Source organism: Carettochelys insculpta, chromosome 2 (genome assembly GCF_033958435.1).
Source record: "Carettochelys insculpta isolate YL-2023 chromosome 2, ASM3395843v1, whole genome shotgun sequence".
Taxonomy (NCBI): domain Eukaryota; kingdom Metazoa; phylum Chordata; order Testudines; family Carettochelyidae; genus Carettochelys; species Carettochelys insculpta.
The window spans coordinates 184378405-184406019 of record NC_134138.1 but is presented as its reverse complement, the minus strand read 5'-3'; the positions used below and the strand labels follow the sequence as shown (position 1 = coordinate 184406019).

Sequence of the window (27615 nt, the reverse complement as noted above, 5' to 3'; positions counted from 1 at the left end):
TTGTTATTATTATTATGATTAAATATGTTCAAAGTTGTGAAAATGTATGGCCTATGACTAATAAGTCCTCTCTCTCATCTAATATTTTTCATCAGTAGATCTCAAAGCGCTTTGCAAAGGAGGTCAGTATCATCATCCCCATTTTACAAATGGGAAAACTGAGGCTCAGGGCTGGTTGGTGACTTGCTCAAGCTCCCCTTGGGCAGAGGCTATCTGATCCTTTGTACACTAGGCTGCAAGGCCTCCCACATGTGAGAAGGATTTAAATCCACAGCACTCATGCCAGGCCATGACTTTGATCCCAATATCCCAAGGCAGGCTAGGAGGCCTGCCCACTCACAAGATCTTTTGCTCTAGGGGCATAAAACCTGCATGGGGGGGCATAGTAGCGCCCACTTAGAAGAGGGTTAATTAACATGAACAGGGTACCCTGCAACCTCCAGTCAGTGATGCTCTCGCACAGCTAACCATTTATGTTGGGGTCCTTTGCTGTCCCTCAGAGGTGTTCTGAGGTTTAATGAATTCATGTTTGTACAGGGCAGTCATAACCATATGAAAGTTGTTGATCTAACGAGGTAGTGGCATGAATCCAAAGACTGGGAAAATTTTGTTAGACTTTGGCATACCTTTTTAAACATGAGGTCACTTAGACAAGGTCCCATTTCCCTGGGGCCATCGCTGAGCCAACAACAAGAAGAGCTAAATTAAAACCAAGGGGAGAGTAATAAAAGGTACAGTCAAGAGCTTGAGTGGAGGGAAAGTCTAGAAGTATAGTTGCGAGATAATGACCTATGAGGACCTTTTCCAGTCCACCATCTATGCATGTGTGACTCTCAAATGGCAAATATAGCATGAAGTAATCTCAGTACTTTGTTTTGTTAACTGAATTTTTCTAGTGTGGCAGAATCTACCTTGCTACTTCAGGGAAATAAGTAGAACCCTGCACAGATACAAAACAGTATCAGCAGCTGCAAAAATGATCCCCAGACACTTGCATTCTCATCCACAGATGCGAATACCCATGATTATGAAGGAGATATTTGCAGAGTTCTAGATACAAAAGGTGTATCCCCATCCACATCTCTCTCTAAACAAATGAGCTGCAGATACTGCCATCCACACCTGTGGATTTCTGCAGATTTGCAGGTCTCTAGAAATAAATGCTGTGCAGCAGGAAGGAATCATACCATTCCACAAATATTTTGTGGCTGTCTTTTGCCTTCCTGGGAGTGTTTGCCAGGACTTCTCACTGAAGATAATAGGTTGCAGAGAGCAACCTTAGATTGCTTGGGTGATGCAATAGAACTTCCATTGGGTGATGCTGTGGAAATTCTTGTTGTGCTGCATTTACTCACTGCTCGGCCAACAAGCTGCAGATTTCCCTCCTGACTTGAAAAAGAAAACTTGAGTCTGGAGTAGCTGCTGCAGCAAATAGATTAGAAGATGGGCCTATAAAATGAAGTACGCTACATGTGTTAGAGAAAAATAGATACGGGCATGAGGGGAAACATGCCTTTTTGATTCTGAACAGGCAGCATGCAAAATTTCATATGGAGACCGTGTAAGACCTCATTCATACACATGAAATTGTATGCCATTTCAGCAAGCCTCCTAAACTGTGTCAAAAGTGAGCTGGTAGAAGCAGGCACAAGATTATTGCACTGGAATAAAAACAGATGCAGCCTCTTGAAGAAACAGCACCATAAAATAAAATCAAGCATTTGATTGCAGTTAGTGCAATGTAATAAGAAAACTACGTAATTAATCGGAGTTTAATCATACTCTAGTTTTGTCTTATTTTGTATGACATCTTCTGTACAAACTGCTTCTCAGAATATTAAATATTGCAAGTCACATACAGTATAAATAACAGTAAATAATGTTCACTACATGAAAAATGTATTAAAGCTGAGACTAACTTCATTGGGAACCTCCATGAGAGTAACTGCTGTGGGATTAGGTCCTTAACTAATTAAAATAGGATAATATTTCAATAGACATATAGTTGTTGCTTTGCATTTTCTCTGTAGCCTTTCCAGGTGAATTTGGGAACACAATAAGGGATTAGGACCTTGTTTCAATAATATAATTCAAAACAAAGCTCTAAATTAATCAAGGCAGGGGAACAAAAACAGATATTTAATTTGACTTTAGTGGGGAGTAGTCCTGATCATGGGACCTGAGTCTTCGATGTTATAGCATTCCTTATGCACAGCTGTCGTGTGATGATGAATAAAGAGCATGCTGATATGTAGAAATAAACTAAGGCAAAATGTTTTTATTTGTAAGAGGTCTGATCCTTTTGTCCCTGTAGAGACAGGAGTTAAATTGAACGCAGTGGGAGTTTTGCCTGAGTGAGGACATCAGGACCCGGCCTGTTATGCACGTAAAAGCACAGATTGTATAGATTTCTACAGTATTGTGCACATTCAGTTAAAATATGTACTTTCCAAGAATCACAGACAATATATCATACAGAAAATATCTAATGCCTGAGTCTCTTCATGCATGCTGTTAGGCAATTGTTGGAGTCTTGACCAATGAGACTAGGTTGTCTTACCCCAGTTATTAAATGACAGTGGTCATTTAAATGCCAAACATATTTTGACAGACTTCACTTTATAAAATGTCAAAACGTCTGTGTTTTTTATTAGCTGTTCCAAATCAATTTAGAAATTTCAGTGGAATGTTTGTAAGTATTCCCAAAGCAATGTCCATTTCTGACTTTCTCCATGCAGACAAAAATATTACGAATTAATCAGATTTCTGCATAATGGCTCTGCACATTTATTGCCTAATCCCATTATAAAATGCTGTTATGATTGACACATCGCGGTAGAGATAGAAGTCAATTGAATAATATGTAGCAGTCAATTTTATTTGTACCTTAATGTGATGAAGTATTTTTTCACATTTCCATTATTTATAAGTCTGTCCACTTGGAGAATATATAAAAAACTTTCTTTTAAAGAAGCTGATAATACCATCTTTAAAATTTATAAGTATGACCAGAATCATATCCTTTTTCTTCTGTCGCAAACCATGGCATGCCAATAAACTGGTTCTGAATTGTCTTGTACTTGCTATTCATAGGACAAACATTGGAAAAGGGGATCTTGTTAAGGTTTACTTAGAATTGGATTTCAACCATCCATCAGAAAAAAAAAAGCCTCTAACAGAACAAAAGCTACCGTACTGAGCAGAAATCCTAAAATTGTAGCCGGAATATTTTTATTTAAAACTAGAGCTCTGGCTGCTCAATATGATATTTGCCATCTTTTTCTTCAGATACAGAAACAAGAAGTGGGCCCAATCCTGCTGTGCTCCTTGAAGGAGTTGAGGGTTGGGGGAGTTCTGTCCTAGTAGGGGCTGCAGGAGTGATACTTAAATTTGAAAGCCTATTGTTGACCCTTGGTTACTGTCATTAAGGGGGTCTGGTGTTTTTCAAATCTCTTCAGTGATCTTCTGCAAACTCCGGATGGAGCCATCCTGAAGGATGTTCTGTGTTCAACCTGTTTAATTCAAGCACATAGGTAGTGCTGGCTTTTGGTTGTCTCATTTAGCAATTAAGTGCCTTGCTTATGACAAGCTCTGCTTTATCATGTGCAATCAGTGAACAAGAAGAAAATGCTATTTAGAAACATGTTTGTGCCTGGGTTTTGTAACACCTTTTATGACAAGGTGTACCAGTTGCTCTGACTGAGTATGTGGCAAAGAAAAGAAAAGCAGCTTTTCAAAGATACAAAATAGATATGACTTGATTGTGCCCCAGATAATTTTTGCTTTGAGAAATTAGAATAGCTATTGCTTATATATGCATAAAAAATGCAGTTGCCATACACACGGCATGTTCGTGTACCTTATGTAAATTGTTGTAGAATGCCACCCACATTAACTGAGTTGATGATAGTTTCAGTTTCACTGCTGTCAGATTTCTGTATCTCCCTGAATGAGCTGGCTGGCCTGAATGAACGTTAGCATAATTTATGCAACCTATAAGTGATCTGAGTGCTTGTGTTACTGATAAACCACATTAGCTTATCATTTGCAGCTTGATGTTATGTGACATCATAGTAAAATGTAATGTGCTGGTACCTGGGCTACATATTAAGGTAGAGCTTCTCTTTGAATTCTAGGGGCCAGAGGAAACCCAGTGCTGTCTGATACAAGCACAGCTGACCAGCATCAGCCTAGTCAGTCCCACCCAGCATTCCCTGTTGGGCCCCAGGTCAGTATCTTTCATTTAGCCTTATTAAAGCTGAAGTAATTAAACAATGTATGAAAATCACCGAACCATAAAACTTTATGAGGAATTATTGTTTAACTGATTTTTTTTATTATACAAAGGTGTATTGAGCAGAGGTGGATGTGTCCCTGTATATAGTTTTGCTTAAAAAAGCAAACACACATAGTTTGTTCTTCTATGTTTTTCCAAAGAGTAAAATGGATATGGTTTGTGTGTGGATAAAATTAAGTCACTTGAACCTTACGTCAGTTAGTTTGGAAGTACAGGTCATGATCTAATATTTTTAAAAAAAGTTAAAGGAATTTTAATGCAAACTTCACTTATTGGTTATGACAGTCCTACGCAACATGCACAGCCACCACATCCATTCATTATTTTATACAGCAAGATATTTTTTACAGCAAGGTGTTATACTGTGCTTCGGACCAGTTACAAAATGCTTGATTTTCTGTGTCATTTTGTATAGGGATATCTGCATTCAGTCAACTGCATAAGAAGGCAAGCAAATATGTTATGTTCCAGCCCACTTTATAATGCAGTCTTGGAGCACCCCATAGTTCCTCGAAATTATTAACTTTGTAACTTTAGCTCTGGGAAGTGTTTGAGTTCAAATACTTGTAGATTTTGACTGAACCTGACCCTCTTGAATTCACAAACCATCATTGGGGCACGTACAGTAAATTCTTTGCAAGTTGATGGTACTTAAGACAAACTCTGATTTCAGAGATCAGTGGGTTGGAAATAATTACCAGGGTTTCCAGACTCAGTCTTCAGGATCATAGAGGCTTTTTGTGTTGGAGGAAGCACGTGTCACGTTCACAGTGGGTGCATTGTAATTGCATGTAACTTCTGTAACACTACAGACAATCCCATACACAAGTGGTAGAGTGATGCCCGTGCTATTTCTTATTGAGGTGTACAGTAAAATATGTTTACCATGTGTGTTTCATTACAGCCGCTACTGACTGCTCAGCAGTTAGCCTCAGCAGTAGCAGGGGTGATGCCAGGAGGCACTCCAGCCCTCAATCAACCTATTCTTATTCCCTTCAACATGGCTGGACAACTGGGTGGTCAGCAAGGTCTTGTCCTAACTCTGCCTACAGCTAATCTCACCAACATCCAAGGGCTGGTAGCAGCAGCTGCAGCAGGAGGCATTATGACTTTGCCGTTGCAAAATCTACAAGGTAAACCATGTCAATCGGTATTTTCACAGATAGAACCATATGCCCACAAAACCGTTATTCTTGATGCCAAATCATCCTTGAAAATTCAAAACTTTTATTATTTTGGAATACTGAAAATCGCTGAAAGGTTACCAAATCTACGGTGCCATTTTCAGTTAAAAAAAAAAACATTTTGTGACAGTATTCGCCTCTCTCATTGCACATGCCAGTACGGTGAGATACTAGAAATAACTGATTGGTCACCTCAATCGTATTGGCTAATGGCTTTAACTCACTGTTCACTTGAAATTTCAAAATAGCATTGTGAACTCAAGTAAGATGGATCAATGCTGAGTCTTAGCAGAGATATGAGGAAGGAGTGAATGAAGAGGTGCAGCTAACAAGCTTAATATCAGGATGTAAACACTTAAAAGTGTCTGTGGTTTAATTTTCATGTCATCAGAGCGTCCTTTCTCTAACTGCTGTTAGACTCTGTGGGATGTGTATTGCTGTGCCACAATCACACATCTGAGGTGGCCAGAGGTACGTTAGCCGTATACACTAGAGCAGCATGCATTCTAGCCAACAGGCCCTCTAAAAGCAAACCCAGTCACTTAAAAGTTAGTTCCCACTTCCTCTGATTCCCTCTAAAATGATCTAGGTTGTAATAAAAAAGGCACACCATGCTCAAGCTAATGCTGTCACTTCAGCTACTGACATGAAGTGCGTAACGGGCTTCAGTTTAAAATAGAGAGGCTGTTGAATCCGTCAAGTGCGTATAACATGTAGTGTGGTTGTCATACCACCAGATGGGCACATGGAGCTTTACTTGAAAATTTAAAGACTCCCAGCCCAGATTCTCAAGAGTGGTGCAACCACTTTGGGCTGTGCTACATAGTACGAGCACAAAGCGGCACCAATGCTATTGACCGGAAGCACCGAGATGGTGTCTCTCAGCTGACAATATAGGTGTAGCCAGGAACTCCTACTCCATAGTGGATCCTTGGCTGCTATTTCAGTTCCTTGTGTCCATTGACTACTGTTTAAATTTAAACTAGATAGCATATTCAGTCTAGGGCCAAAGGAGTACATTGTTCACCTGTGCATCCCCTTGACCTCATGTCCTGAGCTGTACTATGTGCTCCTCAGCCTTCAGAGATAATCTGGACCTTGATTTCTGCTCTGCTCTATGTATGAACCTAGATTAGATTGTGAATACGCAGCACAGTGAAGTAAAATGTAACTGTTGATGTTTCATAATGTTTACTCTTGGCACATCAGCATGCCTTAGAGTAACTGCTGTGGTCAAAGAGTTTATCATATATTAACTACAAAGGAACTTATTATTCACAATAGTGTTTGTGCTTCTTAGGAGGAGGTCGCTTGTCAGTTGAGATACACAATGCACAAAAGGCAAAAAAAAAAAGGAATTGCAAGAGTAGCTTTAATGGAGGTGAGGGAGGGTTTGAGAGTGGAGAATCAAATAGAGCTTTAACTCCCTCCCAGATTTTTCTTACCTGACTTAAATACTGAAAAAAGTTTTGCAAAGATAAAATGGAAGTTCTATTAAGTGAATGCTCTACACAGCACTTAAGTACTTTTTAGGCAATTAAAATTCCCTTGCTGCTGATGACTTGATGGATTGTTTGAAGCAGCAAAGTCTACAGGTTGTGAAACAGAGGAGAGAGAGTTAATGCGTTGAACAAAACTGTATGCCTGGTACTTTCACCTGTTGGTGCAGCTACTTGTCTTTACCTTGTGCATGTTTTAAAGTTTAATGTCAACAGACCTCTTATCATAGTTGTAAATGGTTTTCACTTTAATGTTTAAAATAATGTCTCTCTCATACCATTAAGCTTCACCAAGAACCTGTCATTCATAAATCATAGATGAAAAGGGCACACTAATGCACAAATTTTGCTTGTTTAAAATTTGAGAGTGCATGTAAAGTAGGGAACTGAAGATTAAAAAAATAATGCAGGAACAGGTCTGGGTAAAAGCAGAGATAACAAAGTGAAGGGAAGAGGCCTTTTAGTATAGGTAGATGATAAAAACTTAATGAAGAAACAGGCAGCATAAAAATCTATCCCTCGTCTCAAGAGCATACCATCTTATGGTTTCTGTGTATAGTAATATAAATAAACATAAGCTCATAGAACTGTTACGTCATGAATTCATTCTCCTTTGCTAAATTGGATGCTTAAATTGGATACTGTGGTCTAAGACCAGCAACCAGTACACTTTAGTTCAGTCTTGGTATTTTCAGCCAACGAGTATATATACCAAGATCACTTTTAAACATTGGTTTTGAAAGCATTTCCCAGATAAGATGAAAAAATTTCCTCTTAAAGCTTAACTAAAATAATTTAAAAGGGAGTAGGGCATAGCACACTGATTCAGTCAAAATGCCCATGGTTAACTCTTTTCTCCCAGGTAACTTTCCCTAGCGGCAACAAATTTGTGTGACTTTAGTGGTATCAACAAAGTACAGCACTGCTAAAAACTTTTATTTATTTATGTATATATATGGCTCCCCTGTATTACCATAGAATCTGATCACTTCACAGAGGGAAGGCATGTGTCCTTACAACACCCCTGCGTGTTAGGGTCTGACTGTTATCCCTCTTTCACATATGGGGAACGAGAAGAGAATGTTGTCACACCAACAGTGCTGAGGCTGTGGGAAGGGGAAAGAGGAGGCAGATGCTAGACAAGCAGAAAAAGTATTGCCTATTATTTAGTCCAAGATTTTTCTGCTTTAATTTTAGTCCATGGTTTCTAGCTCTCTTTGTGTCGGCTCCTGTGAGCAACCTCAGCTGCCCCTTTTCTGCTGACCTGTAGCAAGTGCTCTGAGATCTCCATCCCTCTGTTTCTCAGAGGACTTGTCCCTAAGCTGTCCAAAATTCTGTTCTCAGGTCAGGTTCTCTATGATCTAGAACTAGCTTTTTTCTTAGTGCCTCAGAGCTCAGTAACATTCTGCCTGTGGATCAACTCTTTGGCATGGAAATGCTCTCCCTAATCGTACACCTGTCCATCTACCTTAGATATCAGAGTTTGGTATTTGCTTGTTTGCAGCTGGGTTACACCGAAGACATTTGGTAGTTTTATTGTATTCTTGCCCTGAGGTCTGTTGAGGAGCATCCTGTGGTGTACTGCTGAATGCCCTCAACTTTTGTAGAATTCCTTGGGAATGAATGAGAATTGGGAATGGGGTGTTTAGCAGTGCGCAGGAGCAGCTATGGCTCTTATTTCCCCTCTCCTTCACCTTTCCTTAACATCCCCATGGCACACAGAGTCATTGCTTGGATGGAAATTAATCAATGCATTTTAGTGGTCCTTTCAATACTGTATAACAGCTGGAAATGAGAAGGAGCATCAAGAGGCCAGCCTGCTCTCTCTGAGTCACTAGCGTGTGTTTCACAGATCACCAGCGGTCCCCAGACAATACTTGGGGAATTTCTGGCCCAACGTGCCCATCTCAACTACATTCTACCAGATTTAATGCAACAGTGTCATTAGAGTCCTTTTGGAGGCTGAATAATACTTGAACCTCCTAGTCAGCTGCCAAGAGGAAACAACAAGCTGGAAATTCTGACCCCATGAGACTGAATCTTATCTGTTTTATTTTGGCTGCAAATTGTAATGCTTCTAAAGTGAATGCCAATAATTTTTTGTAAATCTGAGCTTCCAGTCCCAGGTTGTAAAAGACCGAAGAACGAGCTCCCCAAATCATTAGTGAGAAGCTTCGGAGCTGAAAGAAAGCCTTGTGTAGCTGCAAATGTGAAATCATTAAATTACATTATATAAACAGGAGCAGGTCATATTTTTTAACTTCAGTACAATGGAGAAAAAATGCATTAAACAGCTGAAGCAGTAGAAGATAGCCATTAAAATGAACTGATATGATAACACTAAATGTAGATAATGGAATTTTTTTTCAAAAAGTCATTATTTACCTACAGATCTGATCAGTCAGTGTAGACATAACAGAGTCAGCAAGGCAAAATGTACTGTTTATATTTATTAGATCTTGTTTCATCTTATCTTAAAAATGTATCTTTGATTGCAGGAAGGGTATAAAGGGAACAAAATTCACTCCCTCCCCAGGTACATGCAGCTTAACAGTCAGGTATAGGATAGGTATGAAAAACAAGGAGAGGAAAAAATAAACTGCAATCTTTAATTGCTCACTGATCTAGAGCCTAGATTCCAGTGTTTAGAACATTTTCCTCTTTTAACTAAAATGATGTAGTCCCTGTTCATTTGTATTCCCCTTCAAGTAACATGAAATAGCTTTCAGAGCCTACAGAAAGTCTGTGTTTTACTTATGTATTTTAATGAGCACCAATGTCAGTAATAATCAAAATGATGTTTCACTTAGAGGAATAGTTTATTCTCAGGTAGTTGTGTACTGTGCTAACATAACCAGAACAAGAATGACAAGGACCAAGAAGAAGAGCTGCACTAAGCAGCAATTTCAGTGAAGCTCTCAGTTCTGCTATGCAGGTGTCATGATATGAAGGCAGTATGTAACACAGTTGTGGTATATGGGACATGGGTCTCCTGTGTGCTCGGAGACTTGGGGGGGGTCTATTACTAGCTCTGCCACTGACTCACTGTATAACCTTGGACACATCACTTAATTTACCATGCCTCCCTGCCGATGAAAATTGGGTTACTATTTGTTCACTTTTGTGTAGTTCTTAAGGATGAGCAGAGGAACAGTATTATTTGAGTTGTACAAGCAATTTTTTTTTACTTGAGAGCTGCCAGCTGAAAGATTTAAGGGAGAGAGGACGGACCATCTTTTAAAACTGATGAAAATAACTGAGAATTTTGTGATGGGTGGAAGGAATCATCTCTCCAGGACTTGCCTGTAGAAAGAAGGGGTCAATCAATCTAGTGTGCCCACCTCCTTACCTTTATGGCACCAGGAATTTGTGCAAAGGGGAAAGTATCTGAGGGAAGAGGGTACATATGCCGTACAAGAAGTCCAGGTGAAGTTAATACAGCCCTAAACGGTATGCATGCTCCTACTGCCTAGGGCGCTGCCTTTACTACCAGTCTGTGCTCTTCTTGGTTAAAAAAAAAAGAGAGAGACTGAGAAATGCTGATACTCACCCCCCAACTGGGGATCGGGGGGGACCCCACAGCCGGGAGCTGGCTGGGGTGTGGAACCCCACCAGCAGCCTCAGGCATGTGATCCCCATCCACAGTGCTCTGAAAAAAGATGCTGTGATGCCATACCAGCACGTACCGCCACAGAAAAGCACTGCTACTATCACATCAAGTTTCCCTGACAGCCCTATTCCTCCAAAGCCACTCTGCAAGGGAGTTGGAAGATAAGCAAAGATCCCTGAAGCTGAAACAGAAACCACACAGAAGATCGTGTGCCTCTGGCTGATCTCCCAGTGCCCACTGGGTTTGGGTTTGGGAGGGGCTGACGAGCCATTCTTTCATAGGAGAGGGTCATAAAACTCCTCTCCAAAGAGAGAATAGGCTGTCCATCCATAAGACTGGTCCTGTGAGTTTCCCTACAGAGAGTAATGATCTGGCCCCTGTTATGGTAGTTTCAGGGAGGGATGATGAAAAGTTCAGGGCTGAATTAGTTATTATTTGTCACTTATTGATCACTGTTAGAGAACTAGTGATTTATTCTTTATATTTGCTGCCCATAAGTTGAAGACCTAACACCAGGGATGCTGAGAACGCAGCAGTATGGCCATTTGCATGCTCTCTTGTTGATTTCCATCAGTCCTGTGCCCGCCTTTCACTCCAGTATGCATAACAATTTTAGGGGAAGGTAAGAGAGGTATAAAAAGGTCATGCAGCTCTGACTTATTCTAAAACAGGACTGATTGTGTTCAGTGAAATGTCTGAAGCCAAATTCTGACTGCCTGTGCACAAAGATGCCCCCAAGAAACACAGGCCAAGCAACAGATGGGCAAAGCTCCAGCCAACACCCATGGTGCAGCCATTCTACAGACACGTCCATGGCATGTGCTGTAGTTTGGGAATAGTGGGATGACATAGGTATGAGATGTGCGTATGAGAAATAAACCCCCTTTCATCCACCAGTGACAAATCTGCTATCCTCCCACACATCTCAGATTGATAATACTCCCGTCAGGAATAATCTGTGCACAGGGTTGTAAAGGGAGGCAGCTGTCTGCCATCACATAGATGCATTTTAATGCTGTTTTTGAATGTGCTTTTACACCTGGTTTAGGGGCCCTTAGCCTTCTGGAATTTAGGCCCTCACAATTTAAATTAATGCAAAGAAAATTCAGTCAAGTTGTGTTAAACTCTCAGATTACGGTACACATCCAACAATGAAATTCAGAATGAAAGTGAAAATCTAGCTGCTGCTTTGTGCCTTGCCTCAACATTGTAGCCTGCACGCTACATACCCTGGTGGGTTATATGCAAACAAAACAGTAGACAAACATGCTATACTTGCATATGATCTTCCACACTGATCTTAGATGCTAGGCATAGGTTACACAAGGTGAATGGAGGGTGGATTACTGTGCTGGATTTGCTGCCTTCACTCTTAATTTCCTTGCTTTGGGGGAGTTAAGTCAGACATTTGTAGTCTTCATGGTTTAATTTCCTTTGGTTTCCAATGGAATTTGTATTAATAAAGTCTCTGTGATTCATGTTATGAAACTTCCTGGCTAAAAACTTGTGTTCCTGATAGACCAGAAAGACTCTAATTGAGTACATATATATTTAGGGACTCATAAAAACAACAAAGTCTTTATTGACCAGCTGAGTTTACGGGCATTTTTAATACAGATTTTGAACCCATATATTGAACAAGTTAATAGCCTGAGAGCCAATTTTTTAATGAAATTTCTTGAAAATCTCTCTGGTTCTGTGTCATTTACTGGAGGGAAAGAACTTGTGCATTTTGTTTTTTCAGTGGTATTGGAAAGCACTGAACCTGTGTTATGCCCTTCTTGCTAAGTGTCTCCCCACTAATTCAACTTGAAACATTATGCAGGGCCTTTTTCAAAATTGTAGGTGTCATCAGAGTTGATCTGAAAATGGACATGGGGCCTAAATGAGAGCTACTTTTCATAATGTGGTACTGTGGTATGCTCTGGAGTTGTTCCCCTGATTAAGTCCATTTCCCATGCCAGTCCTTACACTTTTAACATCCAGGCTACGTCTAGACTGCAGGCCTCTGTCGAAAAAACTTTTGGTTTGATAGCAGTTTTGTCAACAGAGTGTGCATCCAGATTTCAGCTCTCTCAGAAGAGATCTGCCGATCAGGAGTGTTCTATCGATGTGTACACCTTTCCCCATGAGGAAGAAGGGACATCTCAACAGAGGAGGGGGGATTGTGACATTTGGCCCCATGTGGATGAACCAAATATTGGAAAAGCCTCTCCCAACAGTTCCCTGTAGTCTAGACAAAGCCACGTGCATTGTAAAGGATTTGGCAAACTATAAGTGCTGATGTAGGCCTAGGTATCTCAGAATGTGATTAAAGCTTAAGGTACAATCCTACAGCCCAGCCACATGCCCAGCTCCCAAGAAGTGTGCCAGACCTGCACCAGTTGTTTCAGGACTTTAATATGCATTAATTCCATGTAAGTTATGTGCATTGTTGCCTTTTTTGACCCAAGCAGTTAGTGAAAGTTCAGGGTTCTGGGCACATTCCAGGTGGGAGCAGAAATTGATCATACAGTTTCGTATTTTCTGTGGTGTTGTCTTGTTTATTTACAAGCAACATACAAAATCCTCTTTCTTCAAATGCAGGAGGAGCTAGATACAAAGTTTCTTAGCTTAGAGCAGGGGAGAACAAGCTTTTTATGTCAGGTCCCACTTTGCATCCCTGCAGTTATCAGACCCCCGTCCCCAACTAGTCTAATATAATCCAAATTTTGGCTATGTTCATATGAAAAAAACCTTTTGGCATGTGTGAGAAAATAAGTCTGTAGAATGTAAAAACTTTATTGATCAGTGTATGACTGTGAATACACGGACGTAAAAACAGGAACATATTTCAATATTTTTAATGAGATGGATGAGCCTGAGACTGGGTAGCTGATCATGTTGCACCCCACCTTATGAAATTTCATGCCTCTCTGAGGGGGCCCACCCCCTGACTTTGCACAACAATGGCTTAGAGCACAAAGTCTTTTTAGGCACCACCAGACTCAACATCTCTCTTTCTCTCTCTCTCTCTCAACTGTTTTTTCCCCAACAGATACACTATGCTTGCATCTCCCTTGCTGTTTGCCTCTGTTCTCCCTTCCCTCATGCAGACAGTCTGCCCAAAACAGCACTCAGCAAAAAGCCCTTCCATTTACTCTAAAAATCCTGGCCAGGTTCACACAACCCTTTTGACTTGCAGGGGATTTGTCGTTAACTTATCCTTACAGTTATGTTAACTGTGTTCATGCCTATCCACTTCAATGAGGTATTAATTCAACCCATAACAAATTTTCAACTAATGTCTGACAGTATGCAGTCAATGTGGATTCAGTTTATTCAGTATGTAAATTAATATTCAGTAATGCCAGAAAAGAATTATCTTTTCATAAATAACTATAAAACAGCTATAAGAAATCGATATTCTGCATCTGCCATAGACTTCTGTATCTCAGAGCTGTAAACTTCTATACATTCATGTTTAAAAGGTCCAGTCCGCATTATGACAATGCTTATCAACATGTCCTTGAAGCACTGGAGCATTAATTGAACAAGAGGGATCTGAAATTGGAATATGACTATAATACATTGTGCAATAGAGACTGTGCTAGGGAAACCTGGTGTCACAGGATAACAATCAGGGTAGGTCTACACAGCAAAGTTAATTTGAAATAACTACCCTAGCATCTACACAACAAAACCACTATTTCAAAAATAATTAAAAAATAGTGGTTGGCTTAATTCGCAATTGGTAAACTTCATTCTGCAAGGAATAGTGCCTATTTCAAAACAGGTGCTGTCTGAGGGAATAGAGTCTATTTCAAAATCAGTCATGGTGTGTACAAATGGCTTTATTTCAAAACAGGCTCCATGTGCATAGATGCTGTGTTTCAAAAAAGGTATGTACTATTTCAAAATGCATTTTTGTGTGTAGCAGTGTTATTTTGAAATAAACTCTTCTGGTTTGAAATAAACTCTTCCAGTATAGCTCTTCAGAGTAGCTTATTGCGAAATAAGGCTGCTGTATAGACATACCCTCACTTGCAGCAACAAAAATATTGGAGTGAGACATTCACAGGCTTAATTTCAAAGTCGGAAAGTAGGCTTAAATTTCCAGGTTGAGAAATGTATACTCCCCATCTGGACTTAGTATGGCTGCAACTCATTTGAAGGATTCCATTAAGATCCTAAACCACTGAAGTACTTGGTAGACGTTTCTAGATCTCAGAATAGTAATCTCAATTAATGAAAATTATGTGGGGCAATACTTTGTCAACATCTGAATTTTCCCTCGAAGGGTGAGGTAAAATCGTTTTCTCTCATGCAACAATAACCATGGCCTTTCTAGATTTGAGAGTGTTTTGGTAAATTCCCCAGACTTCGAGGCATCAGCTTTTCTTCATGGCAGCACAGAGTACTTGGGAGTGGTCCTTCCATAGCTTCCCACTAGATTCTATTTCCTATGCCAAGTGAGATAAGCCACGAGAAAATGCGGAGAGAGTCAGCACTATCCTATGCACTGAAAAACACTAGAGATATGGTGGGGAGGGGGAAGTTGTATTATCTCCCTCACACCTACTCTGCCTGCTCACAAGTGTCCCTTCCCAAACTGCAGAGCCCCACTCCAACTGAAAACCCATCAGAGAGTTTCCCACAGAACTGGTACAAAGGTGTTGACTTCCCCCTTCAACTTAGAGGGCCCAGATCCCATTTGGTTTGATCTCCACAATATTGCACACAGTAGTAGAGTAAACATTTCTTGGAATGCTAACATCTGACACATACCCATGGGAGCAAAACTTCCATTGACTTCGCTGCAGTCAGGATGTCAGCCAATATTTTTGAATCTCCACGATCTGAAGTGTATATAACCACAGGCTTTGTGTATAGTAAATGTATTCAGGTTAGTTCAAACTCCCAACTAACATCACTTAAATCTCTTTTTGGACATAAGCAGGTGTGGACTTTATGAATTTTATAATATTTCTGTTCCGTACTTCACGGTGATGTTATTTAATATTATACGGTTAAGAAAAAAACTTACATTCCATCCAGAAGCAAGATCACAATCTAATTTCTGCTGATGTAGCTCCATTGAGTGCAATTACATTGCTTTGGATTTACAGGCTCTGGCCAGTGGGTATCTTTCTCTTTTTGTCTCTCTGTCCTCTATGATGCACTCTAGCTAAGAAGCAATGGAATCCATGTAAAAGGCTTATTATTATCAAGGTTTCAGAAAAGAACCTGAAAACTAACTTTTTTATTATGTTTACATGCGAAAAAAATCACATTCAATAAAGGGTTTAGAGTTTTTGTGCTGTCAAAATTGTGACTATAACAGTGTGAACAGTACCAGTAAAATATTTTTCTTTCAGATTCTATCCCTTAAATATAAGCCTTTCCTTTCCTACGCTAAGCCACAGTATTTGTGCACTATAAAATAAGACAGTGTTCCATTACTCTACAATGTAGGACAATTAGAAAATAATGTTTTGGCTCAGCATTTCTTTTTTCATATTACTGCTAAAGGAATCAGTTCTTTTAATCTCCTTGTTTCATCTTTTGTCAGCATTTTACTGGAAGTGTTGGTAAAAAAATCACATCTTCTTAAACTACATTTACCTGATGTGTACACAAATCATGGACTTGTATCCAAAGCATGGACTTGTGTCATTTGTCGATAGGTTAGTACTAGTAACATTTACATTCCCATGCATGCCATTATTTTCAAATTTCATCGTAGTGTGGATGTAGGGTGTGTGTGTATATATATATATATATATATATATATGTTCAACATTTGACATGAGATAATTTGAGTTTGCTATGTTTTTGAAATAATGCACAAGGGAGAAAGTTGCATTAAATAAATAACAGAGATAAAATTTATACTTCCATATATTTCAAAGCTAATGCAGCCAACTTACAATGGAATGGTAACATGAAGACACAGTGCTATAATTTGATTGATTTGTTTTGACAGCAGCCAAATAATTGAGAGTGAAAGGTGTCAGCACAGATGAAATATTGTATAAGCCACGTTCAGAAGGCAACCCCAGCAGCAACAGCAACTGGAGTTTTATTTCCTTTGATATCACACTGTTACTCACTTCCAGTTTATTATAAAACCATGAAAGGTTCACAACTTTACCAGCGAGCAAGGCTTTTAAGGAGAGGGTAGAAATAGAAGTTTGCCAGGTACTTGAACAATAGATACTGACAATGGGATTTATGATGGATGCAATATATGAGGGTAAATTATATTAAACTTTCCCCTGGTTTTCTCTTTTTTTAATTCCCTTTTGAGGTCTACTACTTGTCTGGCATTTTACCTGTAGCTTGGAAGGTGACTTCTTCCAGAGCAACCATCAGTGTCAATCTATGGGGAGCTTAGCAGAAGATTGCTGCCAGTGCAGAATTGCTGTGACCCTCCCCAGCAGTGAGATTGGTTATAGTTCTCCTCTTCTTCATAGCAAACTAACCTAGTCTAGCTAACCAAAATAGGAAGAGATTTACAGTAGGCCATGTTACTGCATGACAAGGAACATGGAGAACTACAGCATCTTTTGAGCCTAGCAGTGATGAAGATAGCAGCAGTTCTGTGAAGATGTAGCCAAATATACAACTGAAAAGGTTGACAAATCAAAGTGACCTAGAAGTTATGGCTGGGATCTGTAAATGTACCTATAATAGATAGGTGTCCAACTCCGTTAGGGACCTTTAAAAACCACAGTTCGCAATGCTTACTTTTCTGGGCCTAAATCCTGAAGCCCCACTGAGTTTAATGTCAAAACAAAGAGCAGTCAAGTAGCACTTTAAAGACTTGCAAAAAAGTTTATTAGGTGAGCTTCCTCTCTGTTGCTGAGTTTAATGTGTGCAGGACCAGCCACAAGAATTCAAGCACATAATGGATCAAAATACATATGCCCTGTCACTCATTTCAGAAATGTTCTGTTAAAAAGGCACAAGCCAATGGTGAATGACACAGGGCTCTCTGTAATGAGCTCTGGCTCATGCAAAACAAAACAAACTATGACAACCATCATGTTAACAAGATCACAAACCCTTGTGGCTTTGCGGTGTAACATCTAATCTATATCCATATCCATACCTATACAAATGTAATTGTCTTACTTAAGAAAAAATAAATAGAATAGAATAGGATAGGATTTCCAATGCAGAACAGTTCATACAATGTCACATTTCATTTATTTTATCTATTTTTCCCCAATCAGATCATGTCCCTTATAAATGAGATAGAAGAGATTCATCTGAGCCCCAGTGTTCAGGAACTCAGTGAATTGTAAAGTTCTTGCAATAACGAACAGGAAAAGTTCTAGTTGAAGTGGCTGAAGCCACTTTGATTTTTATGCATATCTTAAATATTATCAGCACTTTGAAGATATGTTAAATAGCAACTTAAAATGGAATTGATTTATTTCCTGTGTACTGATATTGTAAAACAAAATTTAGTACATTCTGCCGTTAAAAGACTTGGAATGTTCTGTGTGTAGAATTGTGTAGCTTAAGTAATGAACAACAATCTACCTCTAACATTTCCAAAGCTGAATTTAACTAGATGGCTTTGTTTTTAGCAGTGGGTGCTGTAATGTGATGTTTTAGTGATGGCATCCAAAATGTCTAAACCAGCATGCATAAAGATTGGCATGCAAATCTATATTTAGATATTTAAATACGGGGTTTGGTGCTTGAATTTTTTTTACCTGTGCCATTTAGGGTCTGATTTACAGCATGTGAACTATCTAAACATCATATCTTGCACACTTTCTTCATCCATGAGCATAGTGGGCTCATGAATATGTGGGTAGTTTAAAAATATTGGGTTAGGGTTAGGTCTGGCAAGAAGAATTTATAGGTTAGAAAATTGGCCTTTCTTGCCTAGAGGGGGAGAGAGGCTCAGTTTTTAAATGATGAGTTCAGGAATTAAGCCTGTCTGGGCTCAAATCTAACTTGTATATTTGAATACTTGCTTATTCATGATTAGGTCTAACTATATTGATTTGTGAAAATTTCGTTTCTTGTGGGAACAAATGCATTGCGCTATCTCTAGATACAAAATACAATGTAGCATAAATCTTTACTAAGCATTCATGGATCAAATATTCCGCCTCCTTTTATTTTTAAACACATTTATTTAGGAAAAACATACTTGTTTTAGTAAATGTCAGCTTTGGCCCCGGTATGTTCTAAGCTTTTTTCTTATTTTATATCCCAGCTCAAACTGTGAGCCTATGCCGCCCTTCACCCTGCCTGCTGAATCACAGCTAAGATGCTCATCGGGCAGTTTTAGCCAACAAATTCTTCCCACAAATCATTTTATGAAGTTCACAGAGGACTGTAATGGGATAGCAGATCCCCAAAATGAAGGTACCCCCCAATTTTTTCTGCCCACCGCTTTTGGAGTTCCTTTTTAGCTGTCTCGGGTGCCTTATCAATAGACTCAGCATGCATCTTTTTTCATCTTTCAGTCTGCTGCTGAATGAACAAAGAGGTGCATTAAAAGAAACATAAGGATTACAACAAAGATAACTTTTTAAAAAAGCGAAAGAGGCACAGCCCTCATTCCCTTAGACAGCCAAGCAGCTGAAATAAACCACCCAGTGGTTGCACAAACAAGCCACCCTATTTCTGTTCATGGAGGGAACCAGATCCAGTTACGAGCTTCAGGAACACAGGTTTCTCTTCCCTTGTGCTTCAGCCGTCGCACAGACTGAGGGTATGTCTGCACTTAGAGCTAGGGATGTGATTTCCACCCAAGGAGACATACTTGAATCAGCGCAGATTGGCCCAGCAGGCTAAAAAAGACTATACCCATGGCAGTAGGCACTCACAATGCCACAATTGCACTCTGTCTTTAAGGCACTAGCTGAAGCAGACCAAGTACAGGTCTGTCTCCTCGAACTGTGAAGTGGATCCTCAACTCAAAGTGTGTCAAGACCCTTAGCGCTGCAGGTTGATGCTTCAGTTGCAGGTCTCTGGGTACGTAGAAGTGATTATAATTCCAGGATGTTTCAGGGAAGCCAGTGACCCTCCTCCCAGGACACCAAACTGTCTTATTGTTTCAATTGTCCTTCACTTTAAGGTTTGGTGCTTAAAGGACCATGGTGAGAGGTGGTCTGGGAATACGTTTGGGTTAGATTGCATGTGGATTGACAATGTTAGGGAGCTAAAATTTAGCCTTGAGAAAATAGCTGTATCAACACTTACATCCTTATCAGTCTGCTTTCAGCCCTGATCCTACAGTCACTTATGCACATGCTTAACTTGAGGGACCAAAATGTAAGTCAATGGAGTGTTTATATGGGTAGAGATAAACACATGCACAAGCATTTGCAGGAATGGAGTACTATTATTTAAATAAGAACAAATAAATATGATTTCAAAAGACTCCCTGGCTAGTGCTATAAGAGCATTTCTCGGAGGTTTATTTATAAAAGGGCCAAATACTGCTCACCACATGTACAAAATATGCCAGTCATTCGAGCTGGGGCTGGGTATGCCATGCTCCCCAACTCCTCCCTAGCTATACAGTGGGCAGCTGGCCCTGCTTTGTCCTCACCATATAGGCAGCCAGCCTCACTCTGCCAGTCCTGGCTGAGTAGCCAGCCTCCTCTGCTGGTCCCAGCAGGATAACTGGCCCCTCAGCATGCTGGTTAACTGAATGTGCCGGTTATTCAGGTGTCAGGTAACCAGGTTTTTATTGTACCCCATAATACAGTACATGATGGAAACACAGTTCGGAGTTAAACAGTCACATATACTTTCTGCAAATTTAAAGCAATTTATGGTGTTGCCTCAGTTATGGCTTAAGATCACCCATTGTGTTAATTTTATCATGTCATTTATTTATGCCTAAAATCATGCTTCAAAAATACACCTGCTTTTTGAAAGAGGAAAAATATAGGACCACTCAGATCTTATGCCAGACTTTAATGTAAAATTAATTCCTTTAAAAAGATTTTTTTTTAAAACGCACAACATTTTTCTAATGTGCATTAAGAATGTTGGGGAATTCACTGAAGCATGTGCTTTGAGCTTTCAGGAGCAATCTGTAGTCAGGCATTTTAAATGAAAATTGATTTGTGATTTACATGGTCAGTGGAAAGAAAATTAACTTATGGAAGGTTGTAATGAAATATTAGACAAGTAAAAAAGTAGATGGTGATCTAGTGGAACTAAAAGTCCCATCTGGAAGAATTCTGTGACATTTTTACATTTATCTGTGTTCTGCATGAGTTGTAATGTTAGTGGTAATTTTATGGGACTGAACTGAAATGAAAAGGGTGTTATCACAGATTGCCTACAATATAGGATTGTGTTCAGTGGAGAGTCCTGTATCCTTTTCTCCATTTTCCTATAATATGACTCATTGCACTTTTTTCAGCTAGTGTTGTTGAATTCATTCAGCCTTTTACTTGAGGTTATTAAAGAAGAACATCAAATGCTCACAAATACAATCTAACAGCACATTTAAAAGCAACACTGCTCCTTCCACTTACTTCTGCATAGTTGAGGCAATGTCCAGGGAAGAGCCTGTAAAATGTACACTAAAGTAGCAAGTGCTGCCAATGTAAAGCATTTGCCCTATATACCCGGGTTTGTGTTTTCCATTTTAATGTATTCCTTTACAGTGTGGTAATAGGGAACAGAATTAAAATTTCTCCTGAACCTGTATCCTGCTGTTTGTATGTCTTCTTTCCCCATCTTTGCAACTCAGTGTTAAGTGTCTGACATCCATTTTTGCTCTTGCTGTCTGATTTGTGGAGAAGGAATAAAGAGGAGCAAGTCCTCATAAGTCAGACCATGCTCCCACTAGTTCCTTCTCTTTATTCTAGTGGAAAGTCTTCTTCCAGTTTCAACCTCGTGAGCAGGTGGGGAATGTCAAAGAGACTGAGGTGGTGGGTTTTGATGCTGTACTCTGTGACCTTTCCTCTCACTCTAGTCTCAATGTCTGACAAATGGTTTGAGTTTTCCCTTATAATTTTCTATAGTAAAGAGTTGTGAGTATTTAAAACTGTTAGACTTTGGTTCAGCAGTGCATTGCAGCACATTCTTCAGACCCATCCATGGTAGGGGCTTAACTGCTTTGCTGGACTAGGGCCTTAATGCCCCAGCCTGGAGACTTAACTCTTTAGGGTCAAGTGACAATTCCATTCTTGGCATTAATCAGATATGTTTGAAACAGAATCTTTTCCTGGGAATTATTCCTAGTTTCTGCTGCTAGGCAGAATGTCTGCCTGTCCTATCAAATGCTTCTCAAAAATAAACAATCTTTCCCCTTACAAAATAGAAGTGCAGGAGCATTTATGTAGCAACACCACATTGTATTTCAGTGTATATTTTTCAAAACAAAAAAGCAGTCCAGTAGCACTTTAAAGACTAACAAAATAATTTATTAGGTGATGAGCTCTTGTGGGACAGATCCACTTCTTCAGATCATAGCCATCCTAGAACAGACTCAATATTTAAGGCACAGAGAAGGTCTGTCCCACAAAAGCTCATCACCTAATAAATTATTTTGTTAGTCTTTAAAGTGCTACTGGACTGCTTTTTGTTTTGATAGTATACAGACTAGCACAGCTATCTCTCTGTTACTAATGTGTATTTTTGTTTGTCTTTAGGACTTTTCAGAGACTGATTCTGGGTAGTGCTAAGCATCTACAGTTCTTTCCACATTCATCTGGGAATTGAGGGTCCTCAGCATTGTGCAGGATTGGATCCTTGCCAAACAAGCTCAGACTTTTATAATTGAAGCTTTTCTCTGTTTTCTTTTTTCTTTCTTTCTTTCTAAAATGTACATAGGAGATTCTGGTTTGCCAATCCACAGTTTATTTATCCTCCTCAACTAAAGTAGTCTTAAACACTAGACAGTAGCATTCCAGTCACTGCTGCCAATATATTATTGAAGCAAATATTTTCAAATACACTCTACTACTTCTCCAGTGTATTCATTTTGTGAGCATGTGTGAAAGAGGAGAAATATCACAAGCCTATCACAAATAGCATATACGTCTTTCAATAAAAGTGTATGGTTAATGATGGTGGGAGCAGCCTTTCTAATCACAGGATGCCGTTAAGGTCAATATTAGGTATTGGCTTTCCGTCCTGTCCCTCTGAAACAAAATACCATAGTGAATGCAATCAGTAAATGGTGGTAAATGAGCCTTTTAGAAACATTAGCATTTCAGAAAGACAAGATCTGAGAATAGATGTTAAGTGGATCCTGCGGTTTGTAATTGTAGCCCTGGGAATAATTATCCTAATTAATAGCTGCTAACCCAAGACCCTTTCTCCGGTGTCTATGTATGAGTTAATGATTGCTATTCTAGAGTGTATTTTTGGTAGATTTGCAGTGTGTGTCAGCAGGGTAAAAAGGCCCCTGGGAAGAGACTTAGGTTCTGATGATCTTTAAGGTCCCCATTTTTACTAACCACAAGTACATCATTGAATGATCAGATATCCTTTCCACAGCCCACAAAGTACTGAATAGTGGTTGCGGATATTTGAATGAAGAGATCCATTTCATCATAAAGTTCCTGATTTGTAAAGCTAATCTTAAGTACATGTAACCTCAGACAGCTAGTGTTGGCAGAAAGAGGGTTTTATTTTGAGTCTGTGCTTTAAATAAACCAAGAAAGACAGTTTTTTCCCATTATGTCTCTTCCTGCTCTTAGTTAAGTAGAGTCTATTTCTGCTGTAGTTAGTTAAAACCTTTACCATCATCTTCAACATTCTGTGGCATTGGAAATAAAAGACTGGAGAGTTTATTTTGCAGAGAATTTTAGGCCTGATTCACTTTACTTTTCTGCCTTTCAGTCTAGTCAATTTAAAAATTTAGCTCAGAAAAGAGATATTATCTATCTAAATCAGTGGTAGACAATAGCCTGCCCATGGGCCTGATGCAGTTCTCCAGGCTTAGCCCTGAAAGGCTGCTGGTACTTTATTTGCCTGCACCTCTGCAGATACAGCCACTGACAGCTCCCGTTGGCTGTGGATCAACATTCCCAGATACTGAGAGCAGTGGGAAGTGCTGTCTCCATCCATGCTGCTTCCTCTTTGGCCAGGAATGGGGATCTTCAGCCAATGGGAGCTGCAAGCAGTCAAATGTGTGGGGATACAGAGATAAATAAAGCACTGGTGGACCGCCAGGGACTAACTATAGCAAACCACCCCCAACTTACTGTCCACTCTTATCTAAATCCTATAATTTCCAAAGGTTCATTACACCCAGTCTAACCATCTTCTAAAGACAATATACAGGATGCATAGTTCTTGTATCATTAAAATCAATAGTTGTGTAGCTTGAAGAATGAACTCCAGCAAGACGATAACAGAGTGAGAGAGAGAGGCAATGTGAAGAGAGCTGCATGTCATTCAGTCTCCCTCTTTGTGATGTACTCTGCCAAGGTTTAGTACAGTTCAGAATATAGGGGTACTGCTCTTGATCTGGTGGGATGGGGGAAAGTCAGGTGTCCTCCATGGCCAAAAATGGGTTTGTTTTATTTTTTTAAAGATTTTAACAATGTTGTAAAATTGAGTATGATGGTCCCAAACATCATCTCCAAGTAAACAGGTGAAACTAGAATGCTGGACCCCTTCACAGCTGCTGCTTTCCCAGGGACATCACCTCAAAAATGGGAAAGTAGCCTTCATAAAGCTGTGTCCACCTTAAGCAGCATTTCTCACCTCACTTCCAGCTTCCCCAATGTAACCTCCTCCAATTGGGAAGAGGAGCGAAGTCACAGATGGGAAATGTATTTTAGTTTTAACAGATTGAAAAAAAGTGGTTCTTGAAAAACCTTTAGTACCTACAAGGTAAATTCAGTGAGATCTGTACAGGTGGCTCAGTTGTGCTTTACAGGGTCTGCCTTGCAGAATTTATTTTGTAAATAATTAGGTTCACTTTGTGATATGTTTTCATTGTTGTTTTTTAACCGTGAAGAGGAAACAAGGCACCCATGCATGATCCAAAATTATTGCTATCGGTTTTTAATCTGTACTGCTAATGAATTTTAGCAACACTGCAAATACTTAGGGGTAAATATCCACATTTTTGATCAAGACCAATTCATCTTCAGAAAGAAAAATCTCAAATGGAAATTTACACAAATACAGAAAAAATTGGATTCATACCTTTAAAATTGATTTCAAAAGCCAAATAATTAAAAGATTTTTTTAAATTCATGTTGATAATATTTATATTTACATAAGATAGATTTTATTGCATATACAGTAGGGTCACAACATTCACGAGGGTTTGGTGTTGAGAACCCTTGCAAAAGTTGAATGTTGCGAATATCATTTTACCCTGGCTGGGCTCCTGGGCAGCTCTGGGGAGGCAGAGACCGGTGATGGGACAGTAGAGAGCCAGTCAATGGCTGTGCCATGTACCTTGCTGGCTCTTAGAGCCTGGGGAAACAGCCACCAGCACTCCTCCATAGGAGCCCCAGGGAAGTGGCGGCTGCCAGCTGTCCTAGTCCAGAGCCCCAGGGAAGAAGCAGCAGCCAGCACTCCTGGTCCCCGGGAAGTGGCAGCTGCTCACAAATAATTGAATTTGCGAATGTTAAGCTCCCAAATGTCGTGACCTTACAGTATGTTAATATACTGGGTTGTTAGTGGTCTGGAAGAACAGTGGTAGACTAGCTACTGAGCCAAAAGGATCCTTGCCTAGTGGCCCCAGTCAAGTCCCCTCCCTGCTTCTCCCAAATTGGCAAGCCCCTGTGCCCCAACTCTCCCCCCTGGTTGGAGTGCCAAGCTTGGGCAAGCCCACATTGCCCAGACCTCACTGCTTGCAGGGAGAATGCAGGGGAACTATGGATGGAAATGGTGGTGAGGGCCCCCACTTGCTGTGACCCCAAGGACCCACCAAACCCTCATCCTGCAGAAGAAAACATAAAATCATCACTGATAATATTTGCAGATGGCAGCAGAGGGCTGCTTGGTGATTCTGACCTATCTGGATTACTTGATAAACTTGGCACAAGCAGACCATGTGCATTTTGATATGGCTAAATGTAAAGGTATACATCTAGGAACAAAGCATGTAGGCCATACTTACATGATGGAGGACCTCATACTGGGAAGCAGTGACACTGAAGGTCACAGTTGAGGGTCATGGCAGATAATCAGCTGAACATGAGCTCCCAGCATGATATTGTGGTCAAAAAAGCTAATGCATTTCTGGGTGGATAAACAAGGGAATCTCAAATATGAGTAGAGAGGTTGTTTTAGCTGTATATTTTGGCAATGTTGCGATTACTACTTGAATAATGGTTCTCACAATTCAAGGATGTTTATAAATTGGAGAATATCCACTGAAGAGCATGGCAATGATTAAAGGATTAGAAAACTGTCCTTACAGTGATAGACTCAAGGAGCTCAATCTATTTTTCTTAACAAAGAGAGGATGATGGGGTGGTTTGATCACAGTCTGTAAGTATTGATGTGGGGAAAGGAATGTATAATAGTGAGCTCATCAACCTAACAGAGAAAGATATTATATAACCCAATGGCAGGAAGTTGAAACTAAAGAAATTGGCTGGTAAGAAGGCGAACATTTTTCAGGAATAAGAGTAAATAAACAATGGAACGGATTACCTAGGATCATGGGGGATTCTTCATCACTGACAATGTTTAAATCAAGATAAGATTTTTTTTTCTAAAAGATCTAATTCAGAAATTATTTGGGCCTGTGTTATATAGGAGATCAGAATAGATTACCAGGGTGGACCCCTCTATCACTGGAATCTATGCATTTATGAAAGGGAGACCACTTTAGAAAGACACAGAACTTTAAGAAGTTAAGAAACACAGCTTTTTCAAGAGCAATTAAGACACCTCTTATCAACCCTCCAGAACACTTCAGCTTTGCTCATTAATTGGTGTGTCCACAATGAATAAGCCATTTTCAATCAATAAAAGAATGAATACCAAGTACATTTCTTCATCTGTGTCTTGGTGATAAGGCAGAGATACTAATGACCCCAGCCCAGTATATTAAACTATGAAGAAACTATCTGCTGTATGTTTCATTGCGAAACAGCAATCCCCACTGAATGTCCGTGAAGAGCCTTGAAGATGTACATTTCATTAGAAACAAGTGCAAGAAAAGAGCCTAAAATAATAATAATAAAAAAAAATCTGAGCAACAGATATTGGGGGCAGGGCAGGAAAACAAAGACTTGAAAATTGGGTGGAGGATGGTAACACTCTGGAAGGCATGCTCATCTTAAGAAGGTGAATACCCTGAAAGGAAAAGGAAAAAAGTACCCTTTGCCACATTAAGCATACATTCAGAGCAGGGGGAGCTAATGTACAGTGAAAAAGTACTAGACAGTGTATTAGGAAAAAAGTAAAAGATTATGGAATTGTCGGCTATAGAAACTGCAATATCACATTGCAGAAATGCAGAAAATTGATCCAAAGAACTAGAAAAAATAGACCTCTACATAAAAAATGGCTATGGAGAGGCTAGTATCAGTTCACGTCAGTGCTGAGAATGAGTTTCCACTTGTACATACTAGTGAGGACCTCCTTATAGTAGACAAAATTTGTTGCTCAACAGTGAATTTAACTGCAGCCTTAAAGCACAACACGCGAGCTACGGTATGTTCACACCAGCTAACCAGACCAAATCTACTAATCTGAAATACTCAAAGACCATGGAACTACAGCTTGAACCTCTGTAGTTTGGCACCCTTGGGATTTGACCAGTGCCAAACAAGAGAATTTGCTGAACCATAGGAGGTCAATATTGTCTAGCAGCATTATCAGAACTTCCTCTGCTTACTGGGCTCTTAGAAGACACTTGGGGTAAATTACAGCTAAATAACAACACAGCACACTGAGAGCTGGGACTGGTGGCTATAAACAAGCTTTATGGGACCACAGGAAATTTGGCCACACTCATGATAAATGGTCATCTGACTAAGCTAAAATCATGCTGGGTTACAGATACTGATGAACAGGAGAGTGCTGGAGTAGAGAGGTTCAGCCTGTAGTAGAAGATAAAAAGCAGCACTT

The 27615-nt window shown here is 39.8% G+C and overlaps 1 protein-coding gene across 2 annotated transcripts in view; it reads left to right on the top strand.

Annotated features, from left to right (window-relative positions):
• The window catches only part of POU6F2 (POU class 6 homeobox 2), a 423061-nt gene that overhangs the window by 176382 nt on the left and 219064 nt on the right, over nt 1–27615 (top strand). For both annotated transcript variants that reach the window (XM_074986042.1, XM_074986043.1), the window contains 2 exons: nt 4137–4228; nt 5202–5430. In XM_074986042.1, coding sequence (XP_074842143.1) covers nt 4137–4228; nt 5202–5430 — 321 coding nt within the window. The remainder of the gene's footprint in view (nt 1–4136; nt 4229–5201; nt 5431–27615) is intronic.